Raw genomic sequence first — 15,706 nt, forward strand, 5'->3', positions numbered from 1 at the left:
ACGCAAACGCAGCGCGGTCATCGTTCGTAATACACACACTTTAAACCCACCCTCCTAACCATCCCAGCACCACCCCTCCCCGCCCTCTTCCCTCATCCCATCGGTCTTCCTCTCTCACCTCACCTCCTTCATACCACAAAGGACGAAACCGTTTTTTCTTAGTCCAAGTGTGCTCATTCCTCTGGCAACCATATTAACCTAATCTAACCTAGATTTGTTGGTGTTTAATACTTCGACCTTAAGGTCTTTTGTGCCCTCTACTCATCACAGGGAAATTTACTTAAAAATAAATAAATCATAGAGTTCATAGAGCACTGGCGGCATCATAGCTCCTTATTTCTTTCGAAATGAGGAAGAAGCTGCCGTTATGTTGAATGGCGAGCGCAATCACGCCATCCTTATTGAATATTTATTTCCAAAAATTAATAAGCTAAACATCGCCAACATTTTTTGGCTCCAACAAGACGGCGCAACTTGCCATACAGCCCACTTAAATATTCAAGCTACTATTGACGCCATACGGCTAGATTGCTAGGTTTATTGGAAAAAGTAGTCAAATATGGGACTGATCGAATGAACCACGTAACTCATAGCCACGGCGGATGTATAAAAAAGTAAATGCCATGAAATTATCAACCAGATTATATTGGGTATGCGAATAAGTTTCCGCCCTCGTAAAAGAGGTGTCGCGCTGATACTATTTTTGTGTTCGCTCTAGTAATATACTGGTGATTTAAAGGTGTACTCGTATATGTGATGTCTCGATCGCAGTAGTTAACATTTGAAGCGTAAAGATACTTTTTTCTCTGACGTCAAAAATGTCTACGTTCGTCTCGAAAAAATAACATTTGCGGGAAGTCATGCTTCATTATTACCTTTTAAAGAAAAGTGCAGCTGAGACGTGTCGTATATTGATCAATATTTACGGTAATCACGCTCCATCAAATACAACTTGTAAAGAGTGGTTTTGGCGCTTTCAAAGTGAGTGATAAAGATCGCGAAGGGGCACCGAAAAAACTCGAAGATACTCAACTAAAAAATTATTGTATGACGACGCATGTCGTACACCTGATGATTTGTCTAACGAAATGGATGTTGACAGATCAACCCTCGGTAAACGTTTGCACGCGATGGGAATAGTCCAGAAAGCAGGTATCTGGGTGCCACATCAATTGAAAGAAAGGGATATCGAAAGACGTTTGGTGTCGTGTGAGATGCTTCTTGAACGGCAGAAAAGAAAATGTTTTCTGCATCGTAACGTCACTGGTGATGAAAAATGGATCTATTATGATTACCCTAAGCATCGAAAGTGTTAGAGCCTGCCAGGTGAACCAAGTCCATCGACAGCGAAAAAAAAATTTTAGTGCATCTTGTGGATGTCATCAGAAGAGTCTCATCTATTATGAACTCCTTAAACCATCTGAAACCATCACTGACGATCATTACCGACAGCAGCTAATGCGTTTGAATCGAGCTCTCAAAGAAAAGCGGCCGGAATGGGACGGTAGACATAACAAACTGATTTTGCTGCATGACAACGCCAGGCCACACGTTGCTAAATCGGTCCAGAAATATTTTGAAGGACTGAATAGGGAAATCTTGTCCCACTCGCCGTATAAAGGACGGAAACTTATTCCCATACCCAATAAAACAAAAAAATCAAAAAATGTAGAAAATATGGTATTGAATATCCCAATGTTGCTATTCCGCGAATTTCACTGTTTCCCGCGTCATCGAGTTTAAATTAAATTTAATGGATTAGCTGTCAAACCTTGAATTTGTTAGCTCATGGCATGCGATCAAAAGTACATGATATATCTTGCTTGGTATATGGTATACTTTTTGCCATCAACGGTCGACACAGGCGATATATCTCTTACGATATTAGATTCACTTCCGTGCAGTGCGATATTCTGTTTGTCAGCCAATACAGAGTCAAAGTTCGCTCGTACGACGGTAATCTTAGAAATTCGAATTTACTTGTTTTCCAATACTTTTTTCTTTGGACTCGAAAATATTTAGTCTTACAAGGTGTAGTCCAAAATAAACAAGACAGAGTTAAAATAGAAACGACACGAGCTTTGTTCTGAGTTTATTTATTCAAAATAGTCCGCTCCGGCCTCGATACACTGTTTTGCGTAATCTTTTCGAAAGAGTGTTTCAGTTCATTAACCGGAATGTCCTTCAGGATGTCGGTACAAGCCTTTTGGATGGCATCTACGGGGGCAAAACGTTTTCCTTTCATGGCCAAATGCAATTTTCCGAATAGGTGGAAGGCACAGGAAGCCATATCAGGCGAATACGTTGAGTGATTGATGGTCTAAATGCGAGTTTTAGTCAAAAAATTAGTCATACGTGTGGATCGATGAGATAGCGCCTCCTTCCCGGTATTCAGGACGAATTCGACGAATGCGTTGCAACAAACGCTTCAAAACGCCAAGATAGAAAATTGCATTGACGGTTTGGCCCGTTGGCACGAACTCCTTCTGGACAATTCCTTTGGAATCGTAAAAATAAATGAGCATCGACTTGATTTGTGACTTCTCCAAGCGCGATTTTTTGGGTGGTGGCTCGTTTGGGGGCCTTCCATTCGGCACTTTGGCGCTTAGTTTCAGTTACGTTTCGTTTCATCACCAGTTACAATGTTGTGCAGGAAGTCTTTTTCTCGCCTCATTAATGAGGTCTTTCGAATATGGAATTCTGAGCAATTTTTGGTCCTCAGTTAATTTGTGCGAAATGAAACCTTTCGTAAGCCCAAATGATCGGTTAAAATATGATAAATCGATGTTTTGGAGATATTAAACTCCGATTTTTGATAAATTTACGTAGAATTTCGATGGAGTTTTCGGTGATTACTAATTTTGGGCGGCCCGGCCTATATGTTTATTGACATCTATGTCCCAACCATCTTTGAAACGTGTAATCCACTCATGAACTCTGCCACGAGATAGACAATAATCGCCATAAACTTTTTTCATCAATTAAAATTTTTCGGTAAGCGTTTTACCGCGTTTAAAACAAAATTTGATATTAGCTCTTTGTTCGAAACTCATTTTTGTACCGTGGACCCAAACATACTGACACTTTAGACGCAATAACTTCGCTTCCACTGAACCGAATGTCACCAAGGTTTCACTGGAAGTCAGCTAGGGATGTAAGTTCCAACGGACTAACTCATTAAAAATATGGCGCCATCAAAAACATTTTTACGACGCCAGTCTTGTTTATTTTAGACTTCATCTTGTATATTTGATTTCATTTGTTTTCCAAGATTTCTGTTTGTAAATATTTTATTCCATTTGTTTTCCAATAATTTTTTTCAAAAATATTTTATTTGATTGTTTCCCAAAATTTTTTTTGTAAATATTTTATTTCATTTGTTTTCCAAAATTTTTTTTTTCAAAAATATTTTATTTCATTGTTTCCCAAAATTTTTATTTCATTTTTTTCCCCAACATTTGTTGGGCTTCAACTTGTATATTTGATTTCATTTGTTTTCCAACACTTTTTTTTTTTTTTTCAAAAATATTTTATTTCATTTGTTTTCCAACATTTTTTTTTTTTGTTAATATTTTATTGCATTTTTTTTCAAAAATATTTTATTTCATTGTTTCCCAACATTTTTTGTTGTAAATATTTTATTTCATTTGTTTTCCAAAAAATTTTTTTTTTTTTTTTTTTCAAAAATATTTTATTTCATTGTTTCCCAACATTTTTTTTTTTTTTTTTTTTTTTTTTTTTTTTTTTTTTTTAATAATAGGACTATCAATAAGTTCGTGCGGTTTTTTTTCGAAATTTGAAACTTTATTGACGTAAAATGGTTACAAATTTAATATTCAAAATATTGTCCATCGCTTACTACTACTTTTTCCCATCTTTCTGGCAATTCACGGATTCCCTTTGTGAAAAATTCGGTCGGTTTTGCCGCAATCCACGAATCGATCCATTTTTTGACTTCATCGTAATTACGGAAGTGCTGGTCAGCCAGGCCATGTTGCATCGATCGGAAGAGATAGTAATCGGATGGCGCAAGGTCTGGACTATACGGCGGGTGGGGTAGGACATCCCATTTGAGCGTTTCTAAGTATGTTTTGACCACTTGTGCAACATGTGGCCGAGCATTGTCATGTTGCAAAATAACTTTGTCGTGTCTATCGGCGTATTGCGGCCGTTTTTCTCGCAGTGCTCGGCTCAAACGCATCAATTGTCGTCGGTAGACATCCCCCGTAATCGTTTCATTCGGTTTCAGTAGCTCATAATACACAACACCCAGCTGGTCCCACCAGATACACAGCATAACCTTCAGGCCATGAATATTCTGCGCCGACGTCGATGTTGAAGCATGGCCAGGGTATCCATACGTTGCCCGACGTTTTGGATTGTCGTAATGGACCCACTTTTCATCGCCAGTCACAATTCGATGCAAAAAACCCTTTCTTTTGTGCCGTTGAAGCAGTTGTTCGCATGCCATAAAACGGCGTTCAACGTCTCTTGGCTTCAATTCATACGGCACCCAATGGCCTACCTTTCGGATCATTCCCATGGCTTTTAAACGTTTGGAAATGGTTGATTGATCAACTCCCAAAGTTTTTGCAACCTCTTCTTGCGTTTGAGCCGGATCTTGATCGAGCAATTCCTCCAATTCGGTATCCATGAACTTTGGCGGCGCACCCTCGCGTTCTTCGTCTTCCAAGCCAAAATCACCACTTTTAAAGCGTGCAAACCACTTCTGGCACGTTCGCTCAGATAGAGCATGCTCACCATAAACTTCCACCAAGATACGATGACTTTCGGCTGCTTTTTTCTTCATATTAAAATAATGAAGAAGAATTCCCCGCAAAAACACATTATTTGGCACGAAATTCGACATTTTCAAGTGTGATAAAAATATTGTTGTTTACGCTTCAAATAAAAAACTTATACTGACGTTTGTGCCTTACGACAGTAGCTCTCCAATGAATGTTTGGAAATGTGGATCGATGGAATAATAATCAAGTTACGCCATCTGTTGTAAAACCGCACGAACTTATTGATAGTCCTATTATTTTATTTCATTTGTTTTCCAACATTTGTTGAGCTTCAACTTGTATATTTGATTTCATTTGTTTTCCAACATTTTTTTTTTTTTAAATATTTTATTTCAAATAGAAAATATAGATTTCTTAACTGCATTTCAATGGAGCACCCTGTAAAGTTGAAAATTTTAGCTCTTAATAAATTGAGTTGGTCATCAGCCTAATTGGATTTGGGAATTTTATTTATTTGTCAATACAGCCCTTGCAATTTCGCCAGCAGGTAAATGTGCTTCAAAACAAAAAACAAAAAAAAAAACAATTACTGAATTATTTAGGCGGCAACTATGTTCGATCTGTGTCAGCTTTGTTAGCTATGCAATCACTTTTTAACTCCACTATTTATTTACTTTTTTTTTGTGCGGTCTCATGCTAGTTCCAAATTAGCCGCTTACTTAGACAGTTCGCTGCACAAAATTGCCTCATTGACCATATCCGCACTGACCCACACGTACACGTACTCGCTCGTACATACTTATGCATGTGTGTGTTAGTGCATTTTTAAGCACATATGCACTTGTTTTTCTATCCATACATAATAATAATAATGGGCGACTTAATGGATTCAACGTCGACGCATAGTGGTGACTGCTGCTATATCTGGTGGGTGGTGCGCTCATTTGTAGGTCAATTGCGAAAAACAGCTGTACAGTTATTCTTATCGGCTAATGGGCCACACGAACCCTCAGCCATTACCTGCCAATTATTTTCTATAATCATCATTTATAATTTGTCATTCGTCACTTTAAATATTTATTGGCGTATCTGACTTTTCGCTTATCTTTGTCATCTTTTGTTGCAGGTCTGCAATTTTGAGTGAAGTACAAAAACAAGGCAGCACAAAACTTCCATCAAACAAATCAGTACTAGTATTAGGCGATAATGCCACCGGCAAAACGACTCTCATTGCGAAACTGCAAGGAGTTGAAGATCCGAAAAAGGGCTCAGGTCTGGAGTACGCGTACATCGATGTGAAAGATGAGTACAGAGATGGTGAGTGTGCATGCACATTAGTTTTTTTTTTTCAATTACTTTTACTTACATGCCTTTCCTATTCTCTGTTGCATAGACACAACCCGATTAGGTGTTTGGATTCTTGATGGTGATCCAGGTCATACAAATCTGCTGCGTTATGCCTTGAACGAAACGAACTTCGAACATACCCTCGTCATACTCACAGTCTCAATGACGGAGCCATGGGCATGGCTAGAGCAGTTAAATCACTGGATTAAAGTGCTGTCCAATCACATTGAGAGCTTGAAGCTGGAGCCACAAGAGAAACAAGAAGCCCGACAACGGCTGATCAATACGTGGCAGAGTTATTGTGAAGTGGGTGACGATTTGGATCCCGGTTCGCCAGTGAAACGTACGATGAGAAATAATTCGATTGATGACGATGATCTGCTGCCACTCACCGAGGGGGCGTTAACCACAAATCTCGGCTTGGATATTGTTGTAGTGGTCACAAAGGTACGCACACGATAACTAGAAACTATAAATTGACAGGCTTTCTGCTTTACATTCAGACGGACTACATGACAACGCTCGAGAAGGAGTACGATTATCGAGATGAACACTTTGATTTCATACAACAGTGGATACGACGCTTTTGCTTGCAGCATGGCACATCACTTTTTTACACAAGCGTTAAAGAAGACAAAAACTGTGATCTCCTATATAAATATTTGACACATCGAATTTACGGCTTACCATTCCGAACGCCTGCGCTATTCGTCGAGAAGGATGCTGTTTTAATGTATATATAAATATATAAACACGTACACACGCACCTGTGGACTTTTGATAAAGCAACTCATCATTCTAAAATTTTTGAAAAGCACACACTAGTTTTAGGAGAGATAGGGACAAGCTTCCCACGCGGCATCACAATGGGCTATGAGCCTGAGTGAGTCCCACAGGACAACCGCTTCAACCTAACCTAACCTAATCTAACTCATCTGATTATAATGGGTTTTGCTGCTGATTTTAAATTGAAAAATTTTAAAACTCAAATAAACTTGTCAATAAGAATTCTTAAGTTGAGACTAACTAACAATACTTAATAGTTTAACCCCTTGCCGTGCTTTAAGGAGTCTGACACGTGATGAAAATTTTGGCCCAAACATGAATATGACGAGCAAGACTCGTGAATAGATCGTCGGGCCAAACGTAAATATCACGAGCCGAGGTTATGTACAGTTAGTCGGATCAAATATAAACATCACGAGCCTGGGTCGTGATTGAATGTTAGTTTCTATAGGGTAGGCCATGTAAAATTTGCTTTTTGAATAGGCTGTAAAAAAAACTGATCAATATTTTTTCAAACTTTTTTTTTTATTTTGAAGATTGAACATTGTCCTTTATGAATGAAAAATAATATTGTTCAAATGACTGCCACGACTGGCTTTACAGTAGGATATTCGATCAACCCCATTTTTAAACACATTTTTTATTGTTTGGGCTCCAATTTCATGAATGGCAACTTCGATTTCATGTTTTAAAACATCAACCGTCTCTGGATGGTTCGCATAGCATTTGTCCTTAACGGCTCCCCACAAAATATAGTCCAACGGGCTTAAATCACAGTTCCGAGGCGGCCAATTGATATCGGAATTTCGGCTGATTATTCGGAATTCAAAAACGGCACCCAAAAGTTCGAGTGTAGCTTTGGCAGTGTGACAAGTTGCACCGTCCTGTTGAAAACAAATGTCGTCCATGTCATCCTCTTCAATTTTTGGAAACAAAAACTCGTTGAGCATGTCACGGTAACGCTCGCCATTTACTGTAACCGCGGAAGAAGAAGGAGACTCACCACTTTGGAAATAGGTTTTCAATATTTCCCAATTTTGTTCAAGCGTATAGCGTCCCATTTCGTAAATGTCAAACCTTTAAGTAAATTATGAACACATTTGACATGCCATTTGTGTTACCATTCTCAAAAAAATAGGTGGTTCAAAAAGCAAACGCTATATGACCCACCCTGTATCTATACACTACCAGAATTAGTCACGAGTCTCATAATTGCTGTTACATTTTCTCGCGCATCAGTCTGATCTGTTTACCACGCGTTGACGCGTAACACTTGGGCCCGAGTTTCGCCGAGCTAAATGGCACGGCAACGGGTTAAATATTGCATTAGCAGTGATGTGCTTGAAGTTAACTGTCCATTGGGCAGCCGCGACTGGTCAGACTTTATCGACTTTGGACCCAATCTGTCGAAACAACAAGTTTCTTGGGCCTACCGTTAGATGAGCTAGACGAAGACGACCGGTGATTACACTACTGCTACAACAACAACAACAGACTTTTTTGACTTTGGACATGAATTTAACAGATTTCTATTATAGCTAACGGCTTGAGCTTCCAGTTAGCTCTCTAAATTTAAATTTTCTAGCGATATATGGATATAACCTTTTAAAAAGGATCCAAACAGCGCAAAAAAAGGTCAGACTCGTGTGCTTAACTGATGGTTTTTAAAAAATATGTCCAATGGAGGGTTAAATCGACTTAAGTTGTTTTGGCAAAAGTCCACACACACTTTTATTTAGAAACTTTTTGTATTCCATTAATTTACTTCTATTTACTTTACAAAACAGTCCTGCCGGTTGGGATAGCTTGAAGAAAATAAGTATTTTGTACGAGAATATGCAATCGTGTAAGGCCGAGGACTACTACACAGACATCATCTCGCCGCCACAATCTAGAAAAGTAAGTGTTTGCATTTGAATTTCAAATCTAATTATAATCGAAACGTCAATCCAATAATCATAGACGGTGGCAAATCGTGAAATCGAAGTGCAAACAGAGGACGAACAGACATTCTTATCGCGGCAGCAAGAGATACTCAAACAAGGCGGTCAAATGCGTGGCGATTCACCATTGCGTTCGCAAGGCAGCGCCAACAAGAGCATGCAACCACGCACACCCGGCACCGGCGGTCAGGGTTCACCTATCAAGGTAAATGTGAAGCCAACACCAGCTACACCGGGCAACGAAGGTGTGCTCGCCAACTTCTTCAATTCGCTATTGCACAAAAAATCCGGTTCACCCGCCACACCTGCCACCCCGACCAATACGCCCAACGCGAGCAGTACACCACGCACCAATGGCACCGATGGTACCATCGATAAGTTAGCGATGCGCTCTGATGCAGCAGCCGAACTGGATCGTCTAACGAGGAGTGCGAAAAAAGAAATGGATTATTCACAAAGCGAATGTTAAACAAAGCGAAGTTGGCGAATTTGTATTAAAGACTAGCGAAGAAGAGACACAAGAACAAGAACAACACCACAGTGCGCTTTTTAACAACAATCGAAGGCATGAAGAATGAGCAACAAAAACAAGATAAATATAAGTGAAATGAAATGAGTGAAACTTATGTGTATGTAAGCGGTAATAACCGAGTGTAATGAAAAGTAATCCCAAAGGGAGTATATTTATACATACTAGCCCTAGCGCCCCTTAACACTCCATATACGAACGAAAAATTAACGGATTCATTAAAGGATCACATCCCTCAGCTATTGAGAAACTCTCATCTGGATGGTTAAAAAATGATATATTTGCAAATTTCAAAGCAAACAAAAAAATGTATAATGCAAGCAAAAAGGCAAACGTATATAAACTTAACACAACAACAAAAGAAAACAAAATAAGAAAGAAAAAAACATATGTATTTCCATTGTCGTCTTGCTTTAAGTTCAAACATGTGTGACGCCTACTTTAGTTACTTTTATTGCTTCCTAACATGCTGCAGATTTATAGCAATTATTTTAAATACCTTTTAAATAATTCAATAAATGCAATTGTTTATAATAAGCGCTGAAGTTGCTGTAAATGAAAAATAAAATAAATTATTAATTATTGAAGGAAAGCAAAGAAGCAGCAAAGGGAAGATAAAATAGTAAAATTTGTTTTGTGTCAGCACAAGGTAGAGGAATATTGTGTTTTAATGCTGCACACAAAATACACATAAAATTTAGCCAGCTCGTTAAAGCGATTTAGTCGGCGTATGCATGTGTTTTTAAGCAATTTTAGAGACGTTCTTTGTGTTCCAAGTAAACGATTTTGCTTTAGCGAAACTACAAATAAGAGCTTGGCAAGGCAATATTGGCAAATTGCCATTCTTTATTTTTATATGCTAATTTTTATAATTTTTTGCTCAAAGCTTAAAGTATACTATAATTTTATACATTAAATTTAACTTAAAACACGATAATTTCAATTCTAAACTGTGCATAAATAAGCAAAAACAAAAAAAAAAAACAAAGTATAGCTATTTGTAAAATGTGGAAATTCTAAAAGAAGAAAATAAAGTAGCTATGAATGCGTAAAGTGATTGCAATCGATGAAAAGTATGTGGATGGCAGGAAAGTTAATAGGTCTATTTATAAGTTCGTGCGGTTTTACAACAGATGGCGTAACTTGATTATTATTCCATCGATCCACATTTCCAAACATTCATTGGAGAGCTACTGTCGTAAGGCACAAACGTCAGTATAAGTTTTTTATTTGAAGCGTAAACAACAATATTTTTACCACACTTGAAAATGTCGAATTTCGTGCCAAATAATGTGTTTTTGCGGGGAATTCTTCTTCATTATTTTAATATGAAGAAAAAAGCAGCCGAAAGTCATCGTATCTTGGTGGAAGTTTATGGTGAGCATGCTCTATCTGAGCGAACGTGCCAGAAGTGGTTTGCACGCTTTAAAAGTGGTGATTTTGGCTTGGAAGACGAAGAACGCGAGGGTGCGCCGCCAAAGTTCATGGATACCGAATTGGAGGAATTGCTCGATCAAGATCCGGCTCAAACGCAAGAAGAGGTTGCAAAAACTTTGGGAGTTGATCAATCAACCATTTCCAAACGTTTAAAAGCCATGGGAATGATCCGAAAGGTAGGCCATTGGGTGCCGTATGAATTGAAGCCAAGAGACGTTGAACGCCGTTTTATGGCATGCGAACAACTGCTTCAACGGCACAAAAGAAAGGGTTTTTTGCATCGAATTGTGACTGGCGATGAAAAGTGGGTCCATTACGACAATCCAAAACGTCGGGCAACGTATGGATACCCTGGCCATGCTTCAACATCGACGTCGGCGCAGAATATTCATGGCCTGAAGGTTATGCTGTGTATCTGGTGGGACCAGCTGGGTGTTGTGTATTATGAGCTACTGAAACCGAATGAAACGATTACGGGGGATGTCTACCGACGACAATTGATGCGTTTGAGCCGAGCACTGCGAGAAAAACGGCCGCAATACGCCGATAGACACGACAAAGTTATTTTGCAACATGACAATGCTCGGCCACATGTTGCACAAGTGGTCAAAACATACTTAGAAACGCTCAAATGGGATGTCCTACCCCACCCGCCGTATAGTCCAGACCTTGCGCCATCCGATTACTATCTCTTCCGATCGATGCAACATGGCCTGGCTGACCAGCACTTCCGTAATTACGATGAAGTCAAAAAATGGATCGATTCGTGGATTGCGGCAAAACCGACCGAATTTTTCACAAAGGGAATCCGTGAATTGCCAGAAAGATGGGAAAAAGTAGTAGTAAGCGATGGACAATATTTTGAATATTAAATTTGTAACCATTTTACGTCAATAAAGTTTCAAATTTCGAAAAAAACCGCACGAACTTATTCATAGTCCTATTAACTACAGACTGCAGTGCTAAATGAAGCTTAGGAAAGCCAAATTCCCCATTGAGTATGAAATTTGCAGCCAAAAAATTTATTATAGAACATGCTTGGATTGGATTTCATAATTCATAAAGGCGGCCGCCGTAGCCGAATGGGTTGGTGCGTGACTACCATTCGGAATTCACAGAAAGCACGTCGGTTCGAATCTCGGTGAAAACACCAAAATTAAGAAAAACATTTTTCTAATAGCGGTCGCCCCTCGGCAGGCAATGGCAAACATCCGAGTGTATTTCTGCCATGAAAAAGCTCCTCATAAAAATATCAGCCGTTCGGAGTCGGCTTGAAACTGTAGGTCCCTCCATTTGTGGAACAACATCAAGACGCACACCACAATTAGGAGGAGGACTCGGCCAAACACCCAAAAAGGGTAACGCGCCAATTATATATATATGTATACCTATATAAAGGTGGATCTTACAATTTTCGAAAAGATTTTATACCCTTGGATATCTTGCATGCGCATTGTGTCTACGAGTTGAAAGTTGTTATGATAACAAAATAAAAAAAAACAAGAAAACAGGAACTATAAAGATGCTTCTGAGCTACCAAATAATATACCAGCTCAATATGTGTGTATGTACATATATACCATTTTCTTACTTAAAACAATAGCGAACTGCTTAGCAGACGGGGTCTACATGCACTCATAATTGTGCATTTGAAGTTGTAAACAGAGAAACAGAGCGGGAAGAGTTTTTAAACACGAGCTGTTTTTTTATGCTCATGAAAAACGAGCGCAACTGAGGCGCCTATATTTCTGTAAAATCGAAGGTTAGGTGAGATAGTGCTGGCTGATCTGTAAAAAGATCTCACTTACACCCCTAGGGACCATTGTGTGTTGCCAGTGCTATGTATCTAGTGTCGAAGATATCATCTAAAAATAAACCGTAAAATCCAAAAATCTATTAAAAAAATTTAAATCTACTAAAAGTCGAAATGTCGAATGAAAACTTTATGCGCGCGCGAAAATAGCAAAAGTAGCATAGAAAATTTGGAGTGATATACGGAGATACGCGATTCGAACAGGTTATAGGAGACCTAAAGATTGGTTTAACCGGCTTTAAAAGGTAAAAATAAAAAAAGTTTGAAGAGCTTGAAAGGTTATCCTAAAGCGCTATTCAAAAACGCAATCCAATCGTTTACATTAAAATTAAAAAAGTAAATAATTGCCGCGTATACTTCTGTTCGCCGAGCTTCTCCCCCTCCACCTCCTCTTTGTGGCGTGCGTCTTGGTTGTTTCACAAATCGTTTACATTAAAATGTTGAAATTAGTGCATCAGCAGATTTGTGAATACATAAGAACTAACCCTCCGTTGAGCGCCTTTTTTAAAGCCTTTGGTTGGGCGCCCGGGTCTGGCCTGTTTTCGTACTGTTCCAGTGTCCTTTTTAAAAGGTTATATGCATAAATCGGTAGAAAATTAAATTTTAGGGAGCTAACTGGAAGCGTAAGTCGTTAGCTATATTAGAAATATGTTAAATTCACGTCCAAAGCGGAGAAAGTCTGGCCAGACCCGGGTGCTTCGTTAACTTGATGACGGAAAAATTTGCGATTTTTCGTTAATTTATTTCATTTTAACGTTAGCGATCTGAACTTATTTCGCGTCACAATTATTTTATAAAGTTGCTTTTACTCGTTAACGAAATCGATTCAATTAGTGTGATGAGCATCTCTCAAAAAATATCCAAGAAACTCCATCATTCAAACGTGAAAACCGAGAAATTTTGTACTTCTAAGATAATTTTTGAATCGGTAATTGTAACATTTTTGTTTTTTATTTTGAAATACAACGCGATATAGCAGACTTCAACAACAACAAATTTTATTTTAATTTCTATAAGAATTCAGAAAAATATATTTTATTTTTTTTTTATTTTTAATTTAACAGAGCTTTTTATTCCAAAAAAAGCATTAATTTTTGGTGTATTGAATTTTCTTTCTTTTTTGTTTTTTTTTTTTTTTTGTTTTTTTTTTTCTTTTTTTTTCTTTCCAAATCACCAAACCTGAAAAGGAATTCTATATTTGAAAATAATGCCCTTCTTTTTTTATAACGGGTTTGTTGTTGTTGTTGTATTGTAGCTACAAAAACATTCCCCATACATGTACGGGGAGTGCTGCTGGAGTTCCCCGTCAGTCGATTCTACGTTACCAGAACGACCCAGATTTACTATATATCCGGCCAAAGACTATCGGTTTTCGTTCTAACGTTTGGTTGTTTTTCAACTTCTTCTTGGTTTCTTCTTGATTCGCGCCTTAAAAGAAACTACTAGCGTTTTGTGCTCGTAAAAAGCACACGAGTGATTATAATAATTTGAATCCTGCCGAAAGTTTTAACTTTCAAAACTTTCACTTTTATAAATTAAATTGTCAACTAAACTAATTCACCTTGCAAATCAAATTAAATTTGATAAAACTTGCTGCAAATTCTGTATTCGCGTGGGATTTGTGCTATTGCATAGCTCAGTTAGCAAGCAGTCACTTAACTGCAAAACAAAAACAAATATTCGACTCAAATTACTTTGGTTTCATCGGCAAATGTGTTTAGCAGCGAAATCTCGTAATGAGTTCTACAAAATTCAATGCAAAAACGCTAAGATATTATTGATTAGAGCTAAATAAGCGCATAAATATTCTATATGTAAATGCAAAAACAATAAAATGATACACACACATACATACATATTTAGACTTAGCAAAAATGGAAGTGAATTTGGCATCTTTTGTGGCTTGCAGAATTTTACACACAGCTTCAATATGTTTCTCCGAGTGTTGTTGTATTTTTGTTGCTTATAAGTAAAAGTTATTGAATGAAAATCAATAAAATTCAAGTGAAATGTTAGTATTTTTCACTGATTTATTTTTAATAAACTACAAAAAAATATTCACATAAAACTAAAATAGCTTATATGTATGTAATTATGTAAAACTTTTTGAACTGAACATTTTTAAACGAAACAAAAAATACTTAAGGATACGAAAATAACAACAAACACTGCTGTCATCCTTTTTTATTACATATTTTTATTTTCTGTAATCAAAATAAGTCTAATTATCGCTAAATTTTAATTTATTTTCATTTGCAAAACTTTAAGATATTTAAGTAATTACGAGTATTTATATACAAACGACATGCGCACCATTTAAAAGTGTGGTGCGGTAGCTTGTTCCATTTTTCTTCGAGGAAAAATCGCAATCTCAAGCTTAGACCTCTGTATTGTATAAAGTAAAAGCAAAGCACGTAAAGATCAGTCTAACGTTCGTTCATAGGTAGCATAAAAGTGAAATCCGGGAGCAGTATATTAATGTATGTAGGAATATTGGAGGACAGTACTAAAATTTAGGGCATTTTACGACTGAACCTGTGTCGTCATTTGCATTTGCGAACTTTTATTGTGCATTTTGTTTTTGCTAATATACTAGCAAAAAGGAAAAACTGCTTAGCAAAAAGCAAAAACTGCTCTGCAAGAACCCAATGCTTAATAAAATTGAGCTATTTCGAATAGCGACGACTACGAGTTCGGTCTAAAATCTCCCTAATTGTGTATTTATATTCAATTTTATAACTAAGTGTGAACTAAAAAATTCAAGTCCCTAAGAAAACTCTTCAAACTCCTGCTAAACACAAAATTTTCTTTACAATGAAAAAAAGTAAAAAAATAATAGTAAAACACAATAGTGATTATTTGTTCTTAAAGAAATCATGCAAATAATGCAAAAATGCTACTACAAACAACAACAACATTAAATTAAAATAATAATAATTACTAATCATTTGAAAATAAAAGTATATGCAGACAATTAAAGAGAAAAAAAAAATACAAAAACAAAACGAAATAATATGTTGTTTACTTTATTTTGAATTTTGCCAATTGCAGCAGCGAAACTACGAGATAGTTTGTTGCACGTTGCAGAGAATATGCGCGAAGT

General features: G+C 37.4%; 1 protein-coding gene across 1 annotated transcript in view; it reads left to right on the plus strand.

The window, feature by feature from the left end:
• Positions 1 to 10,406, plus strand: part of LOC128857012 (cytoplasmic dynein 1 light intermediate chain 1) — a 32,811-nt gene extending 22,405 nt beyond the window's left edge. The window contains exons 2-6 of the mRNA XM_054092521.1: positions 5,875 to 6,065; positions 6,142 to 6,542; positions 6,599 to 6,828; positions 8,669 to 8,780; positions 8,844 to 10,406. Of these exons, the coding sequence (XP_053948496.1) occupies positions 5,875 to 6,065; positions 6,142 to 6,542; positions 6,599 to 6,828; positions 8,669 to 8,780; positions 8,844 to 9,293 (1,384 nt within the window). The 3' untranslated portion in view covers positions 9,294 to 10,406. The remainder of the gene's footprint in view (positions 1 to 5,874; positions 6,066 to 6,141; positions 6,543 to 6,598; positions 6,829 to 8,668; positions 8,781 to 8,843) is intronic.
• The last annotated feature ends 5,300 nt before the right edge of the window (positions 10,407 to 15,706 follow it).

This window comes from Anastrepha ludens, chromosome 3 (genome assembly GCF_028408465.1).
Source record: "Anastrepha ludens isolate Willacy chromosome 3, idAnaLude1.1, whole genome shotgun sequence".
Lineage (NCBI taxonomy): Eukaryota > Metazoa > Arthropoda > Insecta > Diptera > Tephritidae > Anastrepha > Anastrepha ludens.